Source organism: Bufo bufo, chromosome 2, assembly GCF_905171765.1.
Source record: "Bufo bufo chromosome 2, aBufBuf1.1, whole genome shotgun sequence".
Lineage (NCBI taxonomy): Eukaryota > Metazoa > Chordata > Amphibia > Anura > Bufonidae > Bufo > Bufo bufo.
Window position 1 is genome coordinate 244259765 of NC_053390.1, and position 24860 is coordinate 244284624.

Consider the following 24860-nt stretch of genomic DNA (forward strand, 5'->3'; position numbering starts at 1 on the left):
GCAAGAAAAAGTATGTGAACCCTTTGGAATGATATGGATTTCTGCACAAATTGGTCATAAAATGTGATCTGATCTTCATCTAAGTCACAACAATAGACAATCACAGTCTGCTTAAACTAATAACACACAAATAATTAAATGTTACCATGTTTTCATTGAACACACCATGTAAACATTCACAGTGCAGGTGGAAAAAGTATGTGAACCCCTAGACTAATGACATCTCCAAGAGCTAATTGGAGTGAGGTGTCAGCCAACTGGAGTCCAATCAATGAGATGAGATTGGAGGTGTTGGTTACAGCTGCCCTGCCCTATAAAAAACACACACCAGTTCTGGGTTTGCTTTTCACAAGAAGCATTGCCTGATGTGAATGATGCCTCGCACAAAAGAGCTCTCAGAAGACCTACGATTAAGAATTGTTGACTTGCATAAAGCTGGAAAGGGTTCTAAAAGTATCTCCAAAAGCCTTACTGTTCATCAGTACACGGTAAGACAAATTGTCTATAAATGGAGAAAGTTCAGCACTGCTGCTACTCTCCCTAGGAGTGGCCATCCTGTAAAGATGACTGCAAGAGCACAGTGCAAACTGCTCAATGAGGTGAAGAAGAATCATAGAGTGTCAGCTAAAGACTTACAAAAGTCTCTGGCATAAGCCAACATCCCTGTTAGTGAATCTACGATACGTAAAACACTAAACAAGAATGGATTTCATGGGAGGATACCACAGAGGAAGCCACTGCTGTCCAAAAAAACCCATTGCTGCACGTTTACAGTTTGCACAAGAGCATCTGGATGTTCCACAGCAGTACAGGCAAAATATTCTGTGGACAGATGAAACCAAAGTTGAGTAGTTTGGAAGAAACACACAACACTGTGTGGAGAAAAAGAGGCACAGCACACCAACATCAAAACCTCATCCCAACTGTGAAGTATGGTGGTGGGGGCATCATGGTTTGGGGCTGCTTGGCTGCGTCAGGGCCTGGATGGATTGCCATCATCGAAGGAAAAATGAATTCCCAAGTTTATCAAGACATTCTTCAGGATAACTTAAGGCCATTTGTCCACTAGCTGAAGCTCAACAGTAGATGGGTGTTGCAACAGGACAACGACCCAAAGCATAGATGTAAATCAACAACAGAATGGTTTAAACAGAAGAAAATACGCCTTCTGGAGTCGCCCAGTCAGAGTCCTGACCTCAACCCTATTGAGATGCTGTGGCATGACCTCAAGAAAGCGATTCACACCAGACATCCCAAGAATATTGCTGAACTGAAACAGTTCTGTAAAGAGGAATGGTCAAGAATTACTCCTGACCGTTGTGCACGTTTGATCTGCAACTACAGGAAACGTTTGGTTGAAGTTATTGCTGCCAAAGGAGGTTCAACCAGTTATTAAATCCAAGGGTTCACATACTTTTTCCACCTGCACTGTGAATGTTTACATGGTGTGTTCAATGAAAACATGGTAACATTTAATTCTTTGTGTGTTATTAGTTTAAGCAGACTGTGGTTGTCTATTGTTGTGACTTAGATGAAGATCAGATCACATTTTATGACCAATTTGTGCAGAAATCCATATCATTCCAAAGGGTTCACATACTTTTTCTTGCAACTGTATGTTGTGTATGGCACAGCACACTGTGCACTTCAGCTTAGGGTACTTTCACACTAGCGTTTTTCTTTTCCGGCGTTGAGTTCCGTCCTAGGGGCTCAATACCGGAAAATAACTGATCAGTTTTATCCTAATGCATTCTGAATGGAGAGTAATCCGTTCAGGATGCATCAGGATGTCTTTTTGTCTGATCAGGCTTTTCAGAAAACCGTAGGATGTTGTAAAAAAATCCGGAACTTTTTGACTGAACGCCGGATCCGGCCTTTTTCCCATTGACTTGCATTAACGCCGGAACTGCCATGTGTTCCGTCAAACCGGATCCGGCTTTTGCATGTTAAACCCGAAAAATGTGAAAAAAAAAGTTAAAGTCCATAAATGGCGGATCCGTTTTTTCCAATGCATTTTTTCATTGTGATCAAAATCCTGATCAGCATTCAAATGCAATCAGTTTTCACACGTTTTTCCGGATCCGGCGGGCAGTTCCGGTGTCGGAATTGAACGCCGGATTCAAACAACGCTAGTGTGAAAGTAGCCTTAGATTTTATTTTTTCTGGCACTGGGACCATTCTGGGACCTGACTGGGACCATTCCCACCACATATACCACAGATACAGTATGAACACAGTCCAACAATGCAGGGTGCCTCATGAAAAATTCATAACAGAAGTGTGGAAAACAAAGTGGCAAACTGAAATACAAATACACAAACTGCTTTAATATAAAAAAAAAAATCCATTAATCACATATAAAAAAAAACAGTAAAGTAAGAGACTACAATAAATGAATTTGAAAGAAACAAAAAAGTGTATCTACAAAATTTAAAATGTCCTAGGCTACATCCACGACAAAATGGCGAAAATACTGGCATAAAAAAATGGTTGAACTGCTTGTTTATTATGGCTTTTTTTTTTTTTTTTTTTAATGCCTTGCTGATAAATGGCCGTTAAAAACAGCCCCCTTGACTTCTATTGGTGCTGTCGGATTGTGAAAACAGCCAAAATAGGACATGTGCTATTTTTTAATGGCCAGTATTTGCAATGGTTAGAAAAACAAATTTGTGAATACACCCATAAAAATGGCCATGTGACGGTCATGTGAATAAGTTCCTATTTTGTGCATGAGCTGAAATTTTACTGCCCGATTCCATCAGGACTAAGCAATATAGAAAGAAGGGGAAAAGTAGATTATATTCAAATATTCTGGGAGTGGAATTCCCAAAATAAATAAATAAATGAATAGGTGCCAAAGAGAAGGTATATCAAGATAATGTTATATGATTAATTAATATTAATAAAAAAAAATAACGTATGGTTGGGAGTATTGATTAAAATATTGAGATCTACAAGTTTTGGAATCTTTATATTATGATTTATAAGGGGAAGCTGCTAAAAATCATGGAAACAACATCTACGTAATATATGATCCAGGATTGAGAATGAGAGAAACTGGTAACCCATTCATAGGTATTAACAGAAAAACAAACAATCATTTAGCGCCAATCCTCTATAGTGTGTAGGATTGGCGCTGAATGATTGTTTTCTGTTAATAGCTATGAATGAGTTACCCGTTTCTCTAGGTACTTTCAATCCTGGATCGTCCATCTGGACTAAGCAGGAAAGGTCCCGAATCACGTGGGCCCTCTTATGCCAAAACTTCTTTCATATACAGTGTACAATTACACAAATAATGGCACCAATGATAATTTTTAACTTTTGTAAAAAAAAAAATTGGTATAATTGTCATTTATACAAAAGAATGCCACAAAACCCACATGTGAACATAACTTAGAAAGGAGAGTAGCAAATTATGTCCTCAAATTTGACATGTAACCCTTTAACGTATGGAAAATGTGGGTTCTCTACTTGCTCAGATAGTCTGCATTTTTTTTTTTTTTTTTGTCTGACTGACCTAACCACAACTTTTTCACTTTGACATAGCTTTATGAGGTCTTTTTTTTTCCCCCCAAAGTTTATTAAAACATAAGAAAAGCTATAAAAATTTGGTATCGATATAATTGAAGTGGCCCACAGAATAAAGTTAGTATTTTCTGCATAGGGAATGGTGGAATTTTTTTTTTTTTACAATTCTGGAAGGCAGGGAGTAAAAAAAAAAACTAAAATAAAAATTGAAAATGTTTAGCGAGGTTTATTTTTACAAAAATGTGTGAATTGTAACTGAATTTGCACCATTTGACTAGATTTTAGGGCACCTTCACACGTGGCAGAATTTGTCAGAAAATTTGGTGACTGAAATTCAGTTCCATTCATTTGAAAGAGGCAGCAAGCACATGGATTTCTGCAAGCCCCATTAAGGTAAATGGAACAGATTTTCAGTCGTGGAATTTTCAGCCACAAAATCTGCCCTGTGTGAAGGCCATGTACACATTTATGGCAACTTTTTTTTTCTTTTTCTGCATTGTACATTTTGAGCTAAACATATTTTTTTAAAATTGGTCTTTATTACAAATATGGAACCCTTTTTTCTGTACATGGCTGAGAAGCTCTAATAGTGGGATCAGAATTTTTTTTCCCTGCTCCGTCAGCCAGCTAATCTGCTGGGCTCCTTACATCTGCTCTCAAACATTATAAATAGGCTTGACCGAATCGACCTTCGGATCACAGATCTGAAGTCGATTTGTTCAAATACTTACATTTTAATGCTGTATCCGTACAGCATTAAAATGCATTGGCTCCATGGAGCCAAAGTTCTCCTCGTCGAGACTTCGGCCGAACGAACTTTGGCTCGGTGGAGCCAATTTTTTTTAATGCTGTACGGATACAGCATTAAAATGTAAGTATTTGAACGAATCAACTTTGGATCTATGATCTGAAGGTTGGGTCGCTCAAGCCTAATTATAAACACCCATTCTGATCATTAGATGAAAGGTATGGGTGGGCTGTCAAAAGGGTTTACTTTTGTCTATGTATTTTAGTGCGCACACCTGGTCTTATAAATCACAACTTTTGACCTAATACAGTACAATTATTTTCTGTGTTGCTAACTTTATGCTTTCATTTATTTTGCTCATAATTCACCCTGTCTGTCTAGGTCTTCCCTATCTAGTAATATATGATGCTCAACTGATGTCCAAAGTAGTACAGGTGCTCCAGGACTTAAAATCAAAATTCTAAAAACAGGGGATACAGCCCAAGGTAAACGTGTTTTGAACCATATGGCTTCTTATTCACAACATACCCAAGATTACTTTTAAAGTTAAGACCAGGATTCATTCTGGATCTAGCGTTTAAAAACTAGGGGGGAGGGTCAATTAGTAACAGAAATTCACCTATTTTGGTGTATTTCTGGTGCAGATTGGGGTGCAAAGGTTATTTGCGTCGCAATCTGCGACTTTTCCCTGCTCTTACCAGGCCAAAAAAAAGGTGGGGAAGGGCCGGAAGTCCTGTCTCATTTATCATTTTGTTCACCTATTTTAGGCGTAGAAAATTGTGTAAATTTAAGACAGCAAGGGAGCTGGCATAGATTTAAAAGGGCGGTGGGCATAGATTCAAAACAGCGAAATTGTAGCCTCTTCATAACTTCGGCGGATCCAACGCCAGCTCATGACGTTATTAAACTCGACGTCTAAAACGCCAGCCTTTATAAATGACCTCAGGTTTACTGCAGGTTTTAACTTTAAAAATGATCTCATGAATGTTTATTAATTTATATATGTCCATATAGGTGGCTGTAAAGTTCAGAAAATATTTGAACATCTAATAAACAAAAGTACATTTCACAACAGTGCTAGTGCCTTTCAGGTTTTTGCTATATCTTGGCGATTGCAGGTGATAGGTTCACAATGCTTTTAAATTCCTGTGTGTCGGTCTTGTATTCATGCGAGCAGAAACCCAAGTGGTTCGAAACGCATAGATGTTGGGCATTTAAATTTCTCCTCTTTCTGAGCTCAGTAGCCAAGTGGGCAGTCTTTTCAGTGACTGACAGCTACCTATTTATAACGACTAATGGCAGATTTACACTACACTAAAATAGTAAGGTTTGTTCCTGATAATCAGGCCAATTAATGTTTTGCCAATAACCAGATGAACAAGCTTGTTCATCGGGTGAATCATTCATGCAGCATCTTAAATCATTGTTTCTGGGCAGCAGATTGTGCTGTGTGCACAGTGATCTGCTGCCCAGAAACAATGAATCTGTACGAGGATGAGCGATGGCAGTAGCCACTGCTCGTCCCCATATAGTGGAGATCACTGCATGTAAATGCAGCCCTTCACCCCCACTGACAAGGAGGCAGTTATTAGGAAGGAACAGTCCAGTCCCTTCCCGATAATGGTCTCCTTGCTTGGCACATCTAAATGTGCCATTACAGAGGGGAGGCTGTCAATCACTAATAAGACCACCAACTTGGACTAATGAGCTCAGAAAGAACAGAGGAGTACATTATGGGGGAGATTTATCATCCCCAAACACCAGAAAAGGTTAGAGATGAGCAAATCTATTCCAAGTTTCACCAGTCCATAAAATATAAGTTATCCATTATAACTCATAAATGTAGCCTGAAGCACAGCATCCCTAATAGCGCACCTCATACACCGGCGAAATCCATGTGCACCAAGCCTGTACTGCTGCACAATGCATCCATAGTGCTCCACTTTATACAGATAAGGCTACTTTCACACTAGCGTTCAGAGCGGGTCCGTCTGAAGTCTGCTCAGACGGATCCGCTCCTATAATGCAGACGTTTGTATCCGTTCAGAACGGATCCGTCTGCATTATAACTTAGAAAAAAATTCGAAGTGTGAAAGTAGCCTGAACGGATCCGTCCAGACTTTACATTGAAAGTCAATAGTGGATGGATCCGTTTGAAGATTGAGCCATATTGTGTCATCTTCAAACAGATCCGTCCCCATTGACTTACATTGTAAGTCTGGACGGATCCGTTTGCCTCCGCACGGCCGGGCGGACACCCGAACGCTGCAAGCAGCGTTCAGGTGTCCGCTTGCTGAGCGGAGGCTGAACGCTGCCAGACTGATGCATTCTGAGCGGATCCGCGTCCACTCAGAATGCATTAGGGCTGGACGGATGCGTTCGGGGCCGCTTGTGAGCCCCTTCAAACGGAGCTCACGAGCGGATCTATATGCACTGACCCTGCACTGCACACACGGCAACCCTAGCGGTCTGCTGATGCCTAATGCATCTAACATTCTATTGAGTTATGTCCACATGTGGCATCTTCACTGCATTCTTTTGTAAAAGTGTAAAAATATTTTGTTTACAAAAAAAACTGCACTTAACTGACCATCCCCTATACCATGCAATCTATATTGTTGCATAAAACAGTTACAGTACAAAAAGACATGCACATCTTGTGTTTAAAACAGGTGGTTTACACGTAGAACTGGAGTCTGCATAATAAAATCTTGATACCCTTAATGCCCAATGTCCTAGGCATCTACTATCTGCGTAATGTGCCTTCATGTTTTCCAAATTGCAAGAGATGGGAAAAAAAATTATATATATCAATATAATGTTTGCTGCCGGTCCCTCATGAAGGCACACTGACTCGGTTGCTGGTTATAAATAATGCAGCATTATCTCATCCTGGTATCTTCAGGGCAGGCAGTGAAAAGCTGGAAATGTCAGTTAGCAGTCATCCTTATGTTCGGCTAATTTTTTCTGGTGGCATAAAACCAGAGTCCCCAAGCATCCTCAAGGACACATTACCATTGGGACGGACCACCAAATAAGTAATGCTGCCGTTGTTAAGCGACATGCGAAGCCAGGCTTCAGGGGGTAGTTGTAAGGCCCTGCACAGGAACAAAAATAGTCAGGTACAATTTCTGAGAAAATTACATTTACCCCTTCCCGTTGTAAACCAGCATAGAGTTCTATTATGACTAAATGCAATACGGAATGCCTCTTACAGGCGTCTGTGGTGCATGCAGTCATAGAATTCCGTTATGGTCTGTGGTAGCGGAATCCATAATGGGATTCTTAGATAACCCGACCCTTATACACCGAACTTGAAAACACAAGTTCGCGCAACACAATGTTTTTTTTTTATAAATAAGTAAACAATTTTCAAATGATCTGTCCAACAGAAATCTTCCTTATACACTACTCACAAAAAGTTAGGGATATTTGGCTTGTGGGTGAAATTTCAGGATGAACCTAAAATGCACTCTAACCCTTACAGGTGAACTTAATGTGACCTTCTCTAAACTTTAGCATGCACAGGTCCACAACAGCAAGTTGTGTACTTTTTACACAACTTGCTGTTCTCTAACAAGGAGCTTAACGGCAAAATTCACAACGGGTGTTTGATCCATGAATCACCCAATAAATTTCCTGGTTCAATTAGAATCTTTAAACAGTACTCCTCATCATGCTGTTCACATTTTGACATCATGAGACCAAGACAATTAACAGGTTGCAACAGAGAGACTGGAAGAGTCACAGAAAGGCAAAGAAGTAAACGTCCTTTGGCCACATCCCACACTGATGACCACTTCATTGTGAATAATGCCCTGCGGAACCAGATGATGAATGCCACACAACTCCAGGCACATTTAAGGGAGGTGAGACGCATCCAAGTGTCACATCAGACCATTTGAAACCGTTTACATCAGCGTGGTCTGCATGCTAGACGACCTGCAAGGGTACCTGACCACACCACCAGGCATAGATGTTATCATCTTGCATGGGCCAGAGAGCATCTACGTTGGATGAGGGACCAGTGGGCCTCAGTGCTGTTCACTGATTAAAGTAGATTCACACAGAGCAGAAATGATGGCCGCCAACGATGTTGGAGACGTCAAGGAAAGCGTTATCCATCAGCCACTGTTGTAACCAGACGAGCCTTTGGTGGTGGTGGTGTTACAGTGTGTCTAGTCAATACAGAACTGTCCTACACTTTGTGAATGGTACAGTGACAAGCCCATACTACTTGAATAACATCATTAATCCAGTCATTTTGCCTCTGCATGAACAACACAGGCCTAATTTAATCTTCATGGACGACAATGTGCCAGCTCATCAAGGTCGCATCATTTGGGAACAGCTGCTGGAGACTGGGGTACCTCAAATGGAGTTCACTTCCTCCAGACCTGAATCCCATAGAAAACCTATGGCCTCAGCTGAGTCACCGTGTAGAGGCTCATAACTCTGTACCTCAGAAGCTCAATGACCTAAGGGATGCCCTTCAAGTAGAGTGGGATGCTATGCTTCAGCAGACAATAAGTCGACTTGGAAACAGCATGAGATGTCGCTGTCAAGCTGTAATTGATGCTCAAGGCCACATGACAAGTTTTTGAGACACTGACATTTTTGTGGGGGTATACCCACCACTGTTGTCAAATAAAGCATATAGTTTTACCAGAAGCTGGAGCCTCCTACTTTTTGCACAGTTTATGTCGGCTACGTCCTAGCCCCATCTGTGCCTCTGATACGGTACACAGGTGAGCGCTGCATTTCTGGCTTTCTATAACTACTTTCATGATATAATATCAAAGTAGCATGAACTTTTTACATTTTCAATAAATTTCACTTGAAAGACAAATATCCCTAACTTTTTGTAAGTAGTGTATATATCGAGGTTATAAAAAACTGTCCTGGTCATGTGTCAAGCTACAGCACAGTCATTAGAGCTGGCTCATGGTCAGAACAGATTTTTAACTTCAGAAAATTACCAATGGAACAGCAAGCAGAGATCTTGAAAAAGTTGATACAGACAGTATATTGGAAAACTGTAAATAAAATGGACCTGAATGTTGTGTTACCTGCACACAATGTAGCGTATGACATTGGCATGGCAAATAATAATCTCATAACTATCCTCTTCCTGTTTTGCTTCTGCTCGGTGAATGTAATTCCTGAATGCAGCCTCAATACGGGGTCCATCTTCAAAATACTGCTAGAGACATTGACACAGTTAGTAGTCATACACAAGAATGAATACAGCTTCATATGATTTCAGCGTTGTAGCCATTCAGTTCACACAGAATTTCTCTGACACACAGTGCTGCAGTCTGCATATGGTGGCATACTAATTCCTTGCTACTCCATAGTACTCTGCCCAAAATATGTAAAGCCCTTGAAGAAACCTTCAGTGTTCACAATTACTCATAGGACATAATCCTTATATAAATGGAGGACGTCTCTCACCTCAACATCTGGCTTCCAGTGACAGACAGGGGGATCTGGTCGGATAGGAGCTCCTTCACGAAGCAAGTCAGAGCTAGATTTTTTCACACCTACGAACGATGATCAGAGCAAAAATCAATTAAAGCACAACTGGCAGTATCTGATGTAATAATAGCAGCAGGTGAGAAATAGAGGAGGCGTGCTGATCACAGGACACAAGAGAAAATGCTCACCCCAGGCAACACATTAAGGGTCCATTCACATGTCCGCAAAATCGGTCCGCAATTTTGCGGAACGGGGGTGCACCCATTCATTTTCAATGGGGCCGCAAAAGATGCGGACAGCACACTGTGTGCTGTCCGCATCCGCACTTCCGTTCCGCGGCCCCACAAAAAAATAGAACATGTCCTATTTTTGTCCGCAGCCACAGACAAGAAAAGGCATTTCTATTATAGTGCAGGCCATGTGCGGTCTGCAAAATGCGTGTCCGTGTTTTGCAGATCCGCAATTTGCAGACCATAAAACAGTTGTGGACGTGTGAATGGACCCTAAACAAATATAAGGTTGGTTAGACTTAAAGGCTATGGACACCTCTGTTCTGGCACATTTTTTATTTTTAGTTTTTTACAATGTTCACCTGACAGAGTAGATAATGTGATATTTTTTATAGAGCAGGTCGTTTTTTTAATTTTATTTTGGATTTACACAAAAAAAAAAATCTTTAGAAAAAAAAAATATATATATATATTTTCTTAAAGCCATTTTATTTTTTTTTCGCCGATTGTCTTAGGTAGGGTCTTATTTTTTGCTGGAAGAGAGGATTGTCGATTGGTTACATTTTGGGGCACATATGAATTTTTGATCACTTGGTATTACACTTTTTGTGATGCAAGTTGATATAAAATGGCTTTTTTGGCACGGTTTTTATATTTTTTTTATTTTTTACAGCGTTCACCAGATGGGTTAGCGCATGTGATATTTTTATACAGCAGGTTGTTACGGATGTGGTGATACCTAATACAGTCCTGATCAAAAGTTTAAAATCATATTTAGCATGGCTGGATCTTAACAAGGTTCCAAGTAGAGCTTCAACATGCGACAAGAAGAAATGGGAGTGAGATAAAAAAAAAATTGAGCATTAAATTTAATTAGAACAACGAAAAAAACGGAAACAGGCTGTTTTTCAGCTGATCAAAAGTTTAGGACCACATGCCTTTAAAAAGGCAAAATCTGTGCAAAGATGTGGATTCATTGTCATTTTCTGTCAGGTAGTCACACGTTGTGATGGGAAAGGCAAAGAAACTCTCCCTTTTTGAACGTGGTCGGGTTGTTGAACTGCATAAGCAGGGTCTCTCACAGCGCGCCATCGCTGCTGAGATGGGACGCAGTAAGCCAGTCATTTGGAACTTCTTAAAATGATCCTGAGGGTTATGGAACAAAAAAGTCAAGTGGCATGGAAGGGGTTAAACGAACGACATCGGTGCCAGCACCGATGTTGGCCGTTTCAAGCAGAGTGTCAGCTGTATGTTACAGCTAACACTCTGCCCCACTGCCGCCTTGCAAACCTTGATTTGGAGGGGGTGGGGGGCTTGTTGTGTCGCCGGCCATCCTGAAGGGAGGGAGGGGGAAGGGGGCTTGTTGCCATCCTGAAGGCGAGGGGGGGGGGTGACTGCTTGTATGGAGGTGAGGACGGCCATCTTACACACAGGGAAAGGGAGGGACGGCATTGAGGCACTGCCACAACAGCAGCAGCCCGATGGTTAGCCCCTTCCATACAGCGGTCTCTAAGGACCATGGCATGGAAGGGGTTATGTCTACAGTTTGAAGCAGACTGTCAGCTGTATGTTACAGCTGACAGTAGAGGTCGCATTTTTTCCAGAAGAGTAAAAATACTCCTCTTAACAATTTTGAGGAGTATTTTTAGCCAAGGAGGAGTAAAAATTTTGCGGTAATTCATATATATAATGCATAGGCCCACATAGGGATGATCTGATAAAGTTTTTTTTTAATATATTTTAATACATTAGAAATAACACCAAAAATGCATAAATTATGTGTAACATACAAACCTGATTTAAACACTTTCAAAAGATTTAGCAAAATTACATTTAGAAGTGCAGACAGTATTAGCAATAGAATTACTGCTGATCTTACCTGGCAAGTATTTGCTGATGATTTCTGTTGTCTCTCTGGCTCTAGTCATTGAAGAATGAACAATTTGACTGTATTTCAGTCCTAGACATGCCAGCCGTTGTCCAGTTAGCTCAGCCTGTTCACGACCTACAACAGTAAAAGTGGTCACCAATCTACTTTCCTTTCTTGTAGACCTCTTTACTGGACCATCAAGTTGAATTAGGTGTATTTTCAAGATTTGGCCTCTTGTCTCCATTTTTGACAACACTGTACTTCTCTGATCATGTTTATACATTAAAGGGGTATTCCCATCTTCAGTTTTCATACTTACCTTCGTCCAGCACGACGTTCACTTCCTGGATTTGGCGGTGCTTGATTGACGTCTTCTCCCTGTCAGCCCGCGCTTGCGCAGAAGACAGTTTTTTCTCCCGGTTGGGCAATGTCCTGAACGCGCACGCCGCCGCGCATGCTCCATGGAGACTTATTCCTGGCCTGTATAGCACAGAGCCGGCGTGCACGTTCGCGGCTCTGTACTATACTGGCCAGGAAGAAGTCATCATGGCGCATGCGCGTTCAGGACATTGCGCACCCCGGCCGGGAGAGAATCTTCAGTCTTCTGCGCAAGCGCGGCCCGTGGGAATTCGACAGGAGAGGTGGCAGTAACCAGGGGAGACGAAAGACAACAAACAGGTAAGAGGGGACTTATTTTCTCAAAAAGGGTGTGAATTGGGTAATAAAATGTATTTAGAAAAATGATCACTGTCAAATCATTAACAGATTTAACAGTGATCATTGTGATGGGAATACCCCTTTAAGCTTATCCAGTTGCTAGGGTTTACCTGCACATTTCAGAATCTTCAAAGGGTACTTTCACACTTGCGGCAGAGGATTCCGGCAGGCAGTTCCGTCGCCGGAACTGCCTGCTGGATCCGTCCAAACGTATGCAACGTGATGGCATTTGTCAGACGGATCCGTATGACAAAAGCATTGAAATGCCAGATCCGTCTCTCCGGTGTCATCCGGAAAAACTGATCCGGCATTTATTTTTTTCACATTTTTTGCGGTCTGAGCATGCGCAGACCGCAATGCCGGACCCATTTTGCTGGAACACTTGGGGCCAGATCCGGCAGTTATGCATGTCAATGGGAAAAAATTACGGATCTGACATTCCGGCAAGAGTTCTGGAATTTTGGACGGAGATAAAACCGCAGCATGCTGCAGTATTGTCTCCGTCCTGAAAAGTCAAAAGACTAAGGCCTTATTCACACGTCTGTTGTTTCTTTCCTGATCTGTTCCGTTTTTTGCTGAACAGATCTGGACCCATTCATTTTCAATGGGTCCTAAAAAAAACGGACAGCTCAATGTCTGATTTTTTTTCAGGACCCATTGAAAATGAATGGGTCCAGATCTGGTCCAGATCTGTTCAGCAAAAAACGGAACAGATCAGGAAAGAAACAACGGACGTGTGAATGGACCTTAAACTGAAGACATCCTGAACGGATTACTCTCCATTCAAAATGCATTAGGATAAAACTGATCAGTTCTTTTCCGGTATAGAGCCCCTAGGACGGAACTTTATGCCAGAAAAGAATAACGCTAGTGTGAAAGTACCCTAAAGTTAAGGTCAGTGTGAAAAGACCACAGCTGAATCCAATGTCCCAAGATAGGCTTAGTATTAGTTTCAAAATTGTATTTCTTAAATTACCAAGAAAAAAAAGAAAAAATTCTGTATGACTGAACAAATTCAGAACCAAAAATAACTTATTCTACAAGACCACCACGTGATACACTGTATCTTCTACGTCACATCCTCTAATCTAAACCACTGATGGGACAGATAAAGTGAACATGTGAAGCACCAAGACGGGTCCATGAAGGAGTTTTAGGGTAATCTCTGCCAGTGTAATCTGCCAGGTATCTTTCCAGCAGGACTCACAGCATTGTTGCCCGGTGTGTGATGAAAGGATGAAACCTATATCCTCCTCGCACTTTGACATGAAGGGCAGTTTGGTCCCTGCCAAAAGTTAATTCAGAAGGCCGTATATGCTTAACCATGTGCCAAACCTTTTTTGAGAATAAACTGCCCCTCCCTCAAAGGATGTGTCTAAAGGAATTTAGTTCTTAAAGTGAATCTGTCACCTTCCCCAAGCCCTATTAAAGGGAACCTGTTAACAAGAAAAAGAGTGTCATTAACAGGTGTCAGGTTAAATAGCTGTACATGGGGGAGGGGGGGGGGGGGGGGGTTCAGTGATTGATAGCATTCTCTGTGTTAGTGTGTATACAGAGATAGCTGTCAGTCACTGACAGCTGTACATGGGGAAGGTGTTAACGGTGATTGATAGCATTCTCTGTGTAAATTACAGAAAGTTTCAGGAATATCAGTTCCAGAGAGTTGCCGGAATTGGCCTTTCACACATGTATCTATCACCCTGGAGATGTTTTATGTTGGGTGCGTTCTCACTACAGAGGAAATGTTCTGGGTGCCTAGGCATGAATACTTCAACACAAAGATGCAGAGACGTGAACGGGGACCACTTTCAGCATCTTTTGTGACTTTTGTGTGGTTAATAAAAAATAAAATAAAAAAACAATCTACTTGCTCGTTCATCTTGTCAAACTATCGCTGGAGGTGGGCTACTTTTTCACGGGCCACCCTGTATCTTGAGGATAGGTCATCAGTATAAAACACTCAGAAAACCCCTTTAAATAAACTAAAGACCTAATTTCAATTATAATTAGTTTAAATAGTCATAATATACCAACCGAGGGGGGTAAGTACCCTGTCCACATCATTCTTTCCATCCAGCTTGTACTGTGAATGTCTTATAAGGAAGATGTGACGAGTGGCTTTTGGCTTGTGCTTAATCAGATGCTGATTGAGCTCTTCCTCTCCGCTCTCACCATTGATCTTGCTCAAATTCACCAGAGACATTGGTTCTCGGCTATAAAATATAACAAAAGGATACACCCGTCATCAAAGAGGTATGAGAAATATGCTTGTAAATTTCACAATAACCTGGGGACAGAATAAAACTGCAATCATTAGTATTTTCTTTATTATATCTATCTGTCTTGTACTGGTCCCAAATTCTAGCCTGTACATTATGTCAGTCAAAACCACTCATTTTAGTGGGACAGGCTGGCCATCTAATATGTATTGGGGGTGTCCCGACTGCCCCAAAAGCAGATGCTGTGAAAAAGAAGGAGCGGGCTGTTAGATTGCAACATACCAGATTCTTTTGTTGTCAAGGGAAATTAGCCACTGCCAGCTGCTTATTCCCCTTGCTCTACTGAGAACACATGCACACTCAGCCCAGCTGGGCATGCATTGGTATGGCTGATTCAGCAACCAGCATGGAGGCAGGGCCGAGTGCTGGTTGCAGAGTGCTATTGCATTTGTATTTTGCGTTTGTATATGTATTTCGCCATAGCGATGTGCACCTGCATACAGGGTTGTGCTGACTGAATCACCCACATTTTTTCTTTGCAGTATATATTGGAAGCGTGGCGATCTCCTTGGAGTCATGCACACCTGACCAGTTAGTCTGCCCTGGAGGCTGGTTTTAAAGTCAGTATAAAACGGAGTCTGCTTATATAGCACCTACCAGTAGCCATTTGGCTCCAGGAGAAGTATATAGTGGGCTCAGCATGCATGTTGGTACTTGCATCCCTGGATCCGATGAAAGCTCCGGACGGGGTTAAAAGCAGAGTGTGCTTGGCGTGCATGCTGTACCTGCATTCCCTGGACTTTGTGTGGCTGTCATGGCCCATAAACAGGTAGTGTTAGGGACAACTCCATAGAGGCGACCTTGACGTGGTGAGTTGCTTATTACGCTTTGGCCAAAATGTACACCAATGCCTCATCCAGCATGGAGGCAGGGCAGAGTGCTATTGCATTTGTGTTTTTGAATTCTCTTATACTGCCTGTGAATATTAAAACAAAAGATTTCTCTTTGTTTTTGCACATTGCATAATCATGGCATTCTATTTTATTACGGACATTTGAGTTTATGTTTGTGATACTTAAGTATATAAGTGATGTATCAGCATGACTGTAATTTATAAGTTGTTCTTAATTTTTATACATGTGTATATATATATATATATATATATATATATATATATATATATATATATAAAATTTATAATCAGATTTTATGTAAAATAAATTTAAAATATATGGGATGACTGCCGGTTTTGCCAGTAATAAGGACTGACACGTAGGTTTGCCGGTTGTGTCAGGGTTAACAACTGACACGGTAGTAGTCACCTGGATGTATAAATAGACACCGGTATTAAGTTACGTGGCGCCCCTGGCAAAGCCATTGGGCGAAACCCGGGTCGGGCAGAGACATTTCAAAAGTTTTCTACATGCTGATTACAAGCTGTGCTTTTGTGAGTAGAATAAAGCTGATATTCTTTATTAATATCACGGGTACTGCACTATGTTGCTGATCTTTTGAAAGGTAACCTATGCCCTGTGGAGTTTCGGTCGGCAGTGTGGCGTGATTTTGTGGGGAAGCTTCAGCGTGGGAAATGAACTGACTGCGCTTTCCTTCTATAAGGCTATCTCCGATTCTATCTCTTTAAGAAGCGCGAACCTGGACTATTGATTTGTTTTTAGCAGATGTGAACATAGCCTAACGGTGGGTGTACACATGGAGATGAGCAGCAGATTGTCAGAAAGGAAGCGTTCCTTCCCGACAGTTGGCTGCTCGCTCAGTGGAGGTGAAGCGCTGCATTTACCTGCAGCAATATCACTACTACTATTGTGCAGCGGCACAGGAGGACATATTAGTGAAGGGATAGTACATCGGGGCTGGCTGTGTGGGGGCAAATTATTATGGGAAGGATTACTGGGTGGTGCAGTGTGGGGGATTACTATGTTGGGGCAGTGTGGGGGACATTAATATATGGGGCAGAGTAAGGTCACTGCTATTGGGGAGGCACTGTAGGGGAAATTCTATTATTTTTGGGGACACTATACAGGGATTATTACCTGGGGCACAATATAGAAAGTTATTATTACTGGGGGCACTCTAGGGGACATTATAACTGCTGTGGACACTATAGGGCCATTTGGGGTCATTTATCAAACTGGCGTAAAGTAGAACTGGCTTAGTTGCCCGTAGCAAATAAATCAGATTTCACCTTTCATTTTTGACAGCTCCTTTTGAAATCCAGTTCTACTTTACACCAGTTTGATAAATGACCCCAATTATGTCTATTAGGGTCAATATTTTTTCAGCAGTATAGTACCTGGGACATTGGGGAGCACAACGGGAACAGTATTGGGAGTGGCAGCAGGATGACATTGTCGGGACACCAGGATGGGGAGGTTGATGGAAAAATTTAGAAATCTAACGTCTGTAATGAACTCTGTAGAGACGATATGCGGCTGAAAGAATTTGCCATGGTGGTCTGGGTCAAATGGAGGAGAAGAGGAAAGAGAAGGTCTTCATGACAGGAGATGTCCCTGGATGTAAGAGGTATGTGGTGCTGTATTCTCCTCCAAGTCTTTTTTATTATAATTATATGTATTCAATTTAGGAGCAAATTTGGGGTATTTTTTTTAGTCTGGAGATGTCATATGGCCTAAAAGAGAGACTGTGGCGCTCACGAAGCATACAAAAAAAAAAAAAAAAAAAAAAAAAAAAAAAAAAAAAAAAAAAAAAGAACCCACTAAACTAAAATGGAGGGAGGAGCCCAAGTTGAGTAGACAGCCCCGGGCCTATCATGCACTTAACCCAATATATGCCCCAACCAGGGATACTACTCAAAAAGTAAATAATCCGCATAAGCCTATGGTATACACCATAATATGAAACCTACAAATAACTACCAGACCGCTTATGAATTAATGTCATTTTATTACATGATTACAAATATCTCACAAACATGAGATGGGTGCAGGGAAAAAGCGACATCAACTGGAGGATAAACACAGCGGATACTATGTCCGTGAATCAGTCTATCTGTATACACATGATTAACAATAAAGTGTAAGTTCAAAAAACATGTTCATTCACAATCAAAAGGACATTGAACGGTTACCCATGCAGTGTTTCCTCCGGGGTGGCGCCAAAACGTGCATCGGGGTTGGCGCCATCCTGGAGGAAACACCGCATGGGTAACCGTTCAATGTCCTTTTGATTGTGAATGAACATGTTTTTTGCACTTACACTTTATTGTTAATCATGTGTATACAGATGGACTGATTCACGGACATAGTATCCGCTGTGTTTATCCTCCAGTTGATGTCGCTTTTTCCCCGCACCCATGTTCTTTAACCACTAACCGCAACTGTAACGCCGAAAGGCGTCATTGCGGCGGCTCCCCCAGGCTACGCTAACGCCAATAGGCGTCATCTCGCGTGAGCCGAGATTTCCTGTGAACGCGCGCGCGCGCTCACAGGAACGGAAGGTAAGAGAGTTGATCTCCAGCCTGCCAGCGGCGATCGTTCGCTGGCAGGCTGGAGATGTTTTTTTTTTAACCCCTAACAGGTATATTAGACGCTATTTTGATAACAGCGTCTAATATACCTGCTACCTGGTCCTCTGGTGGTCCCCTTTGTTTGGATCGACCACCAGAGGACACAGGTAGCTCAGTAAAGTAGCACCAAGCACCACTACACTACACTACACCCCCCCGTCACTTATTAACCCCTTATTAGCCCCTGATCACCCCTGATCACCCCATATAGACTCCCTGATCACCCCCCTGTCATTGATTACCCCCCTGTCATTGATCACCCCCCTGTAAAGCTCCATTCAGACGTCCGCATGATTTTTACGGATCCACTGATAGATGGATCGGATCCGCAAAACGCATCCGGACGTCTGAATGAAGCCTTACAGGGGCGTGATCAATGACTGTGGTGATCACCCCATATAGACTCCCTGATCACCCCCCTGTAAAGCTCCATTCAGATGTCCGCATGATTTTTACGGATGCACTGATAGATGGATCGGATCCGCAAAACGCATCCGGACGTCTGAATGAAGCCTTACAGGGGCGTGATCAATGACTGTGGTGATCACCCCATATAGACTCCCTGATCACCCCCCTGTCATTGATCACCCCCCTGTCATTGATCACCCCCCTGTCATTGATCACCCCCCTGTCATTGATCACCCCCCTGTCATTGATCACCCCCCTGTAAGGCTCCATTCAGACATTTTTTTGGCCCAAGTTAGCGGAATTATTATTATTTTTTTCTTACAAAGTCTCATATTCCACTAACTTGTGTCAAAAAATAAAATCTCACATGAACTCACCATACCCCTCACGGAATCCAAATGCGTAAAATTTTTTAGACATTTATATTCCAGACTTCTTCTCACGCTTTAGGGCCCCTAGAATGCCAGGGCAGTATAAATACCCCACATGTGGCCCCATTTCGGAAAGAAGACACCCCCAGGTATTCCGTGAGGGGCATATTGAGTCCATGAAAGATTGAAATTTTTGTCCCAAGTTAGCGGAACGGGAGACTTTGTGAGAAAAAAATTAAAAATATCAATTTCCGCTAACTTGTGCCAAAAAAAAAAATTTTCTATGAACTCGCCATGCCCCTCATTGAATACCTTGAGGTGTCTTCTTTCCAAAATGGGGTCACATGTAGGGTATTTATACTGCCCTGGCATTCTAGGGGCCCCAAAGCGTGAGAAGAAGTCTAGTATCCAAATGTCTAAAAATGCCCTCCTAAAAGGAATTTGGGCACCTTTGCGCATCTAGGCTGCAAAAAAGTGTCACACATCTGGTATCGCCGTACTCAGGAGAAGTTGGGGAATGTGTTTTGGGGTGTCATTTTACATATACCCATGCTGGGTGAGAGAAATATCTTGGTCAAATGCCAACTTTGTATAAAAAAATGGGAAAAGTTGTCTTTTGCCAAGATATTTATCTCACCCAGCAAGGGTATATGTAAAATGACACCCCAAAACACATTCCCCAACTTCTCCAGAATACGGCGATACCACATGTGTGACACTTTTTTGCAGCCTAGGTGGGCAAAGGGGCCCATATTCCAAAGAGCACCTTTAGGATTTCACAGGTCATTTACCTACTTACCACACATTAGGGCCCCTGGAAAATGCCAGGGCAGTATAACTACCCCACAAGTGACCCCATTTTGGAAAGAAGACACCCCAAGGTATTCCGTGAGGGGCATGGCGAGTTCCTAGAATTTTTTATTTTTTGTCACAAGTTAGTGGAAAATGCTGATTTTTTTTTTTTTTCATACAAAGTCTCATATTCCACTAACTTGTGACAAAAAATAAAAACTTCCATGAACTCACTATGCCCATCAGCGAATACCTTGGGGTCTCTTCTTTCCAAAATGGGGTCACTTGTGGGGTAGTTATACTGCCCTGGCATTCTAGGGGCCCAAATGTGTGGTAAGGAGTTTGAAATCAAATTCTGTAAAAAATGACCTGTGAAATCCGAAAGGTGCTCTTTGGAATATGGGCCCCTTTGCCCACCTAGGCTGCAAAAAAGTGTCACACATCTGGTATCCCCATACTCAGGAGAAGGTGGGGAATGTGTTTTGGGGTGTCATTTTCCATATACCCCTGCTGGGTGAGAGAAATATCTTGGCAAAAGACAACTTTTCCCATTTTTTTATACAAAGTTGGCATTTGACCAAGATATTTATCTCACCCAGCATGGGTATATGTAAAATGACACCCCAAAACACATTCCTCAACTTCTCCTGAATACAGAGATACCAGATGTGTGACACTTTTTTGCAGCCTAGGTGGGCAAAGGGGCCCATATTCCAAAGAGCACCTTTCGGATTTAACAGGTCATTTTTTACAGAATTTGATTTCAAACTCCTTACCACACATTCGGGCCCCTAGAATGCCAGGGCAGTATAACTACCCCACAAGTGACCCCATTTTAGAAAGAAGAGACCCCAAGGTATTCGCTGATGGGCATAGTGAGTTCATGGAAGTTTTTATTTTTTGTCACAAGTTAGTGGAATATGAGACTTTGTATGAAAAAAAAATAAAAAATAAAAATCATCATTTTCCACTAACTTGTGACAAAAAATAAAAAATTCTAGGAACTTGCCATGCCCCTCACGGAATACCTTGGGGTGTCTTCTTTCCAAAATGGGGTCACTTGTGGGGTAGTTATACTGCCCTGGCATTCTAGGGGCCCGAATGTGTGGTAAGGAGTTTGAAATCAAATTCTGTAAAAAATGACCTGTGAAATCCGAAAGGTGCTCTTTGGAATATGGGCCCCTTTGCCCACCTAGGCTGCAAAAAAGTGTCACACATCTGGTATTGCCGTACTCAGGAGAAGGTGGGGAATGTGTTTTGGGGTGTCATTTTACATATACCCATGCTGGGTGAGAGAAATATCTTGGCAAAAAACAACTTTTCCCATTTTTTTATACAAAGTTGGCATTTGACCAAGATATTTATCTCACCCAGCATGGGTATATGTAAAATGACACCCCAAAACACATTCCTCAACTTCTCCTGAATACAGAGATACCAGATGTGTGACACTTTTTTGCAGCCTAGGTGGGCAAAGGGGCCCATATTCCAAAGAGCACCTTTCGGATTTCACAGGTCATTTTTTACAGAATTTGATTTCAAACTCCTTACCACACATTTGGGCCCCTAGAATGCCAGGGCAGTATAACTACCCCACAAGTGACCCCATTTTGGAAAGAAGAGACCCCAAGGTATTTCGTGATGGGCATAGTGAGTTCATAGAAGTTTTATTTTTTGTCACAAGTTAGTGGAATATGAGACTTTGTAAGAAAAAAATAAAAATAAAAAAAATCATCATTTTCCGCTAACTTGTGACAAAAAATAAAAAGTTCTATGAACTCACTATGCCCATCAGCGAATACCTTAGGGTGTGTACTTTCCGAAATGGGGTCATTTGTGGGGTGTTTGTACTGTCTGGCCATTGTAGAACCTCAGGAAACATGACAGATGCTCAGAAAGTCAGAGCTGCTTCAAAAAGCGGAAATTCACATTTTTGTACCATAGTTTGTAAACGCTATAACTTTTACCCAAACATTTTTTTTTTATCAAAGACATGTAGAACTATAAATTTAGAGCAAAATTTCTATATGGATCTCGTTTTTTTTGCAAAATTTTACAACTGAAAGTGAAAAATGTCATTTTTTTGCAAAAAAAATCGTTAAATTTCGATTAATAACAAAAAAAGTAAAAATGTCAGCAGCAATGAAATACCACCAAATGAAAGCTCTATTAGTGAGAAGAAAAGGAGGTAAAATTCATTTGGGTGGTAAGTTGCATGACCGAGCAATAAACGGTGAAAGTAGTGTAGTGCCGATTTGTAAAAAAGGGCCTGGTCTTTAGGGGGGTATAAACCTGTGGTCCTTAAGTGGTTAATCATGTTTGTGAGATATTTGTAATCATGTCATAAAATGACATTAATTCATAAGCGGTCTGGTAGTTATTTGTAGGTTTCCTATCATGCACTTAATCCGCCCCTGCTTATGGGAGATGTGAATGCAGCCTTATGCCTACGACCGTTGTGTGTTTTGCGGTCCGCAAATTGTGGATCCGCAAAACAGAGATGGCGTCCGTGTGCGTTCTGCAATTTGTGGAACGGCACGGACAGCCATTGATATAACTGCCTATTCTTGTCCGCAAAACGGACAAGAATAGGACAGGTTATTTCTATTTTGCGGACCACGGAACAGAGCAACGGATGCGGACAGCACACGGAGTGCTGTCCGCATCTTTTGCGGCCCCATTGAAGTGAATGGGTCCGCATCCGAGCCGCAGTTGCAACGGTCGTGTGCATGAGGGCTAACTATTGTGGTTTTGCAGTGGTTTTTGGCAGGCTGAAACCTGGAATTCATGCCAGAAACTGTCCGGATCCCTACCAGATCCCATTATAGTCAATGGGGTGCAGCGGTGAACGGCAGTATCCAACTGAGCAGTAGAGATGAGCGAACTTCTGTTTTAAGTTCGGCGTCTAAAGTTCGGCTTCCTGTTAGCGGAGGATCCCGATATGGATTCCGAATTCCGTTGTGGTCTGTGGTAGCGGAATCAATAATGGCCATTATTGATTCCGCTACCATGGACCACAACGGAATTCGGAATCCATATCGGGATCCTCCGCTAACCGGAAGCCGAACTTTAGACGCCGAACTTAAAACAGAAGTTCGCTCATCTCTACTGGGCAGGATTCAGTGAACTCTGGCAAGCTCTTCTCTGCCAACACAAGAGTGAAACTAGCCTTACAAATACTGATGCAAAATGTACCTGTGATCAGGACAGACTGCAAGCTGAGATCTGAAAGCCTTGAGGCATTGATATGAAAGTAAGCTAGAAGCTGTATGCCTTTCAGTCGCACAATGAGAAACCCCTTTCACATTAAACGATGCTGTTTGGAAGCCCATGTCTGAGACCACATCACCCTGAGACATCTATAGCACCCTGGGTGCTCCCTGCAGTGCACATTGTACTAGAGCACGCCGGCCGCACATGCGCACAGGCAGCCTTACCGATCCCAGTTTCGGTCCCATCGCCCCTTTCCTCCTGGCACCGTCAATGTAGAGTCTCCTCCGTTCTTTCCAACTGCTACGGCAGCGAAGATAGCGGCAGTGGCGGCGGATCCTCCTATGACAAATCTACGTAGATACATAATGAAGACACGAATGAACCGGCACACGACACAAGCCTGCTTTCCGGACTCCGCCTACTCTAGCCAGCTGCTTCGGTGAGCTCTAGACTAGAGCATTGTGGGAAGTGTAGTTTTGGCCTATCCTGGGCTTTCGGCTTAGGCTTCCGGGCTGCAGACACTGGGATTGGACGATGAAATGAATGTGCGATTACTGCGCCCGGAGTCAGACCCTGGTCATCGCCTCAGGACTGTAATTACTGACCGAAGAATGGTTTGACCACCAGATGGCGCCACTGGTTCTACAGGTTGTGTGCAGTTTTCAGGGTGATAGACTTTTCCACACGTGTGGATAGGTTTAACAAAAGGTTACTTTTCCCCTAAACAAACTATACGGTTATTTTCCTTGCCATTCCCTCAAAATGATCTTCAAAATCTATTTTACAACGATGGATTTAGGGGCAGTCCTCTCAATGTCTGAAAATGAATTATTTTTCACACAAAAAAAAAGAAAAGGTTTTTCAGTATGGTCTTCCCTTTTATATACACCCTTCCATGTGCATTTTGGATTAACCCTTTCCTGATGCAGTGATTTTCATTTTTCACTCCTTGTCTTCCTGGCCTATAGATGTGTCAGGCAGTGGCATGCCTAGGGCGTTTGGCACCGGGGAAGGTTCTTTCTCTGACACCCATCCCCCACAATACTGTAAAAAATGGTACCCCCTCGCATTAGTATTGCCCTCTTTGTACAACCTTCACAGTTGTGTCCAGATAAGTGCCCCCTCACGGTAGTTATGCCCATATTGTGCCCCCCTCAAGGTAATTTTGCCCTCAATATACAACTTTCACAGTAGTTATGCCCACATTATGCTCCCTTAAAGTATTTATCCCTTCATTGTGCCCTCCTCACAGTAGTAATGCCCTCTTTGTGCCCCCATAACAGTAATAATGTCCTCTGTGCCCCTTCACAGTAATAATGCCCACTCAGTGCCCCATAACAGTTATGCCCACCCACTTAAGTAATGCTCTCTGTGCCCCCTTCATAGTAATAATGCCCATTGTACTCCCTTCATAGTAGTAATGCCCATTGTGCCCCCTTCATAGTTGTAATGCCCATTGTATCCCATTTATAGTAGTAATGCCCATTGTGCCCCCCTAATAGTTGTAATGCCCTCTGTGCCCCCTTTGTAGTAATATTGCCCTCTGTAAAAAAAAAAAAACACAGTAACTACTCACCTTATCCCGTTCCTGAAGCTCACAGTCCCCTTTTCCCTTGCAGGCACAGATCATTCTGCAGCACTGTGCGGGCGGAGCTCATGCAGATTCTGGGGCTGCAGGCTCCTCCCACACAGTCCGGCAGCACAATTCGTGCCTGCAGGCTAAATGGTGGTCTCCCAGC

At 42.3% G+C, this 24860-nt stretch overlaps 1 protein-coding gene across 2 annotated transcripts; it reads right to left on the minus strand.

Annotated features, from left to right (window-relative positions):
- Positions 1-6704: 6704 nt before the first annotated feature.
- PGAM5 (PGAM family member 5, mitochondrial serine/threonine protein phosphatase) lies at positions 6705-23676 on the minus strand. 2 transcript variants are annotated; one of them, XM_040416303.1, is made up of 6 exons: positions 23346-23676; positions 14609-14787; positions 11867-11992; positions 9734-9822; positions 9349-9482; positions 6705-7377 (listed from the first exon to the last, which is right to left on the minus strand). In XM_040416303.1, the coding sequence occupies exons 1-6, from the start codon at positions 23483-23485 to the stop codon at positions 7227-7229; spliced, it is 819 nt and encodes a 272-aa protein (XP_040272237.1). In that variant the 5' UTR covers positions 23486-23676; the 3' UTR covers positions 6705-7226. The 2 variants fall into 2 exon arrangements, with proteins under 2 accessions (XP_040272237.1, XP_040272238.1); XM_040416304.1 differs by having other exon boundaries at positions 9349-9479; positions 23346-23675.
- Between the last annotated feature and the right edge of the window lie 1184 nt (positions 23677-24860).